The sequence below is a fragment of the Micropterus dolomieu genome, linkage group LG10 (genome assembly GCF_021292245.1).
Source record: "Micropterus dolomieu isolate WLL.071019.BEF.003 ecotype Adirondacks linkage group LG10, ASM2129224v1, whole genome shotgun sequence".
NCBI lineage: Eukaryota > Metazoa > Chordata > Actinopteri > Centrarchiformes > Centrarchidae > Micropterus > Micropterus dolomieu.
Window position 1 is genome coordinate 29,024,298 of NC_060159.1, and position 4,335 is coordinate 29,028,632.

Genomic DNA, 4,335 nt, shown 5'->3' on the forward strand with positions numbered 1-4,335 from the left:
CCATGTCACGCCGCACTGAGGCAGTAATTCATGCAAAAGGGGCCCAAACCAAGAACTGAGTACATATGCATGATTATACTTTTCAGAGGGCTGACATTTCTGTATTTAAAATCCTTTTTTTTTTTAATTGATTTCATGTAATCTAATTTAATTTCCTTTAAGTGCACAGGTGCTCCTTGGGCAAAAGGTCAGCGTAGAGCCCTAACCCATCAGAATTCAAAAAAGTAGAAGAGAAAGTAGAGAGAAATTTAATGTTCTTAAACTGTGCACTGTGCAACTAAATTATTTAGTAAATACAAGTAGTGCATCTGATAGTCAATATTAAATGACACAGATCGGGATCAGGGGCAAAAAAACATTATGGGACATCCCTAGTTTCTACACAACAACTGGAAGGTATCTTCCTTCTACAGAGAACACAGAGACACTGAGGAATCATAGGACCAGAGCCAAAACCCAGGATAAAGAGGTTCAGTGAATGTAGTATTGAAGGTGTGGAGGTGGATCAGTGTGTCAGAGGAGACTCTGTAGAAGGACAGAGTGCCAGCAGGACAGTCCACATACACTGCTACTCTACCAGAGACAGAGTAGAAGGAGGAGGAGGAGGAGGAGGAGGAGGAGAGAGGGAGGACAGTTTTTCTGTTATTGTGCCAGACAGAGTAACCAGCATCTGAGCAGCTCAGACTCCAGGACTGATCATTTCTTCCAAACACACAATAATCACTGTTCCCTCTCCTTCTGATTCCTCTGTAACTCACTGATATATTAACTCCTCCGCTCCACTCGACCTCCCAGTAACAGCGACCAGTCAGACCATTTCTACACAGCAGCTGCCAGTAGTCAAATCTCTCTGGATGATCAGGATATGGCTGCTCCTCCTCCACATATATCACCTCCCTTTCATTGTCAGACAGTTTGAGGTTTCTGTGTGCTGTGTTTGTGTCCAATGTGAGTTCACAGAAATCTGATGGAGAGAATGAGACACAACACAGCAGATGTTTATCAGACACATCTGAAGGTTTATTCTTATTCTTTGTGTGCTGATTTCATTTCATTTATATAAAGTTTTATGACGATGCATTTAGTCAGTAATGTTTGAATCCACACTTACACTTCCTCAGACCAGGTTTTAACCTCTGCTCTCCACCATGGTCCACCCTGGATGAAGAAACACAGTCAGTGATTTTCTATCCAATATGAGTCCTAACTGCTGTTCAACATGAAGCAGTGTTCCTCAGTTTGTCAGTGTGACAGAGAAACAGGCTGAAACTCATCTGTGTCAACTGTCTCCAGGATTCTTTCACTGTTTGAGAGAAAAATATCTGAAGAAGAAGTGGGAGAAAACGGTTTTAAAATTGAATTTCATATCAATAAAGGAATGTATTTCTGCTCTCTGAGCAGCAAAGCATTTATAATGTTATTATCTACATTTGCTCATTCATCCATTGAAGTATTGGGCTCTAACATGTTGACCTGATGATGACGCTAGATGAGAAGTCAGAGGATCACCAAGTTTTGATAATAATAATAATAATAATAATAATAATAATAATAATAATGATCTGGTACAGATTCTCTGAAGTATGTTGGACACTTTCCTGGTAGAGGTTGGCCTCTTCCAGGGCTGCGCTTTGTCACTAATCCTTCCACCAAGTTTTGATGATAATAATAATAATAATCCATCCATCCATCGTCAACCGCTTATACTTGCATACAGGGTCGCGGGGGGCTGGAGCCAATCCCAGCTGACATCAGGTGCAAGGCGGGGTACACCCTGGACAGGTCGCCAGTCCATCGCAGGGCCACACATAGACGAACAACCACTCACACTCACACCTAAGGACAATTTAGGGTAACCAATCAACCTAGCCTGCTTGTCTTTGGAGGGTGGGAGGAAGCCGGAGCACTTGGAGAGAACATGCAAACTCCACACGGAAAGCAGGGTTTGAACCTACGACCTTTTTGCTGTGAGGAGACAGTGCTAACCACCGCACCACCGTGCCGCCCCTAATAATCATCATCATAATCATCTGTATACAGATTCTCTGTAGTAAATTGGACTCTTTGCAGGTGGAGGTTGGCCTCTGCCAGGGCTGTGGTTTGTCACTAATCCTTTTTGCGATATTCATGGACAGGATAACGAGGCATAGTCAGGGTGGAGAGGGGTAGCAGCTCATCGTTGCTTTTTTCCCTTAGAGAAAGGGTAAGAAGGCATCCACTGGGCCCAAACATATGGATGTGGATGGACCCTCAAACCTGTTCATTCAATAATGGACCAGAAAGGAATGACTCAAAAGCAAAGACATTAGAATCATCTGCAGAGTGTGAGCTCTTGTTTACTGTCCATACCTGAGATTGTCCAGTCTCCCGTTTGGATCCGTCAGTCCAACAGACAACAGCTTCACCCCCGAGTCTCCTGGATGATTGTAGCTCAGGTCCAGCTTCCTCAGATGGGAGTGGTTGGAACACAGGGCTGAGGCCAAAAAAGCACAGCCTTCCTCTGTGATCAGACAGCCTGACAGACTGAAATTAGGAAAACTTCATAATCTCAGTTAAACAAAAAATGATAAAATCAAGGGAAACTGGACTTGGTTGAAGAAGATACAAGAAGACATTTTGTCCCTCATCCAAGAGACTTCTTCAGTTTTGAAATGGACAGTGGGGAAGTGCACCTGATGGTCCTCAAATAAGTGTCCTTTATCCTTCAACAGCCACAAGATCCAGGAAGAAGACCAACACTACGGGGGATGAGGAAAAGAAGGTAAACGCAACATCATTGTGATTGCATATGTGTCTGGAGTATCAAAGAAACTCATAGGGATTTTCAACAAACACCACATCCCTGTGTTTTTTAAACCCAAGAACACGCTTAGACAGATACTGGTACACCCCAAAGATCGCACACCCAAACACAAGAAAAGCAATCTAGTGTATGTGGTCCAATGCCGTGAGGAATGCACAGAGCTGTATATTGGGGAAACCAAAGAAAAACTACACAAACGCATGGCTCAACACAGATGGGCTAACCCCTCAGGTCAACTACTCAGCAGTTTATTTACATCTGTAGGACAAAGGACATTCGTTTGAGGACCATCAGGTGCACATTTTAGATAGAGAGAATGGATGGTTTGAAAGAGGTGTCAAGGAAGCCATTTACACCTGGGTTGAGAAACCATCGGTAGAGAGGGTCTATTGCTGTTCTTAAATCACTTCCCAGGAAAGTTAACAAACGTTACCTCTTGGCCTCAGTTGAAGATGCCAACAATGGCCATTCAGACTTGGCCACGGGTGGTTCAAATGAACATAACAACTGTCGTTACAACAGCCAGGAGCACTAACAAACCAGTAATGATCTTGGCAAACGACCCAACAGAGGTTACATAGCTGAGTTTCAGATACAAGAATTGTAGGGCAAATACGAGTTTGCAGCAGTGAGGTAATACTTTATCTTTCCTACTCTTGTGGTGCTATTTCTTTGCACTTTTACTGAGCAATCCACTAGAATCTGAAGGCCGGCTGAGCAAGATCAAACAACTGGGTGTGTGTCCCACCCACTGAAACCAAGCTTTTGTCTAGTTAATCTGGAGGGAAATCTCAGCTGGGTGAAAACAGTTGTAATTCCCAACACCTGTGTGCAATTAGACTCATACTAGTTCAGTGAAACCTACCACTGAACCAACCTATCCTTGTGTGAAGACCTACTTGGGTAAAGACCAGCGAGTCTACCTGTGCAAGGCCTTGGGTAACGACCAGCAAGTCTACCTGTGCAAGGCCACCTACAAGAGTAGCTTTTCCTTTTCTGTGGCACACCTACTCACCTAAAGCTGCTGACTACAACTACACTTAGGCCATGTGCTACTATACTATTCCTGTTGTCTCTGGTCCACGCAAGACGTATCTTGCCATCAGGCACAGAAATCAGGCACTCCTCAAGCCTTTAAAACAGGCACCACCCACATCTGTTTACTTGTCTGTTGGGTCATGGAACTTGTTTCTTTTTTTTTTTTTTTTTTTATAGACATGGAGGCGAGGCTCAGTGATTTAGAAGTCCGGCTCCGCACCATGGTAGATCAGTCGTGAAGTTAGCGAAGCCAGCGGCCATAGTTAAGTGCACCCCTGGGGCCAGAGCGGGCGACATTGAGTCTTATTTGAAACTGCTGGCTAAGGATAAACGTAAATACAGTAAGATTGTTATTCACGTCGGCGGTAATGACTCCCGGTTACGCCAATCGGAGGTCACTAAGATTAATGTTGAGTCGGTGTGTACATATGCAAAAACAATGTCGGACACCGTAGTTTTCTCTGGACCCCTGCCAAATCTGACCAGTGATGACA

At 44.0% G+C, this 4,335-nt stretch overlaps 1 protein-coding gene across 1 annotated transcript in view; it reads right to left on the reverse strand.

The window, feature by feature from the left end:
• Positions 1-407: 407 nt before the first annotated feature.
• The window catches only part of LOC123977322 (NLR family CARD domain-containing protein 3-like), a 17,478-nt gene continuing 13,550 nt past the window's right edge, over positions 408-4,335 (reverse strand). The window contains exons 8-10 of the mRNA XM_046059910.1: positions 2,350-2,523; positions 1,112-1,158; positions 408-964 (exon numbers count right to left, since the gene is read on the reverse strand). Coding sequence (XP_045915866.1) covers positions 408-964; positions 1,112-1,158; positions 2,350-2,523 — 778 coding nt within the window. The remainder of the gene's footprint in view (positions 965-1,111; positions 1,159-2,349; positions 2,524-4,335) is intronic.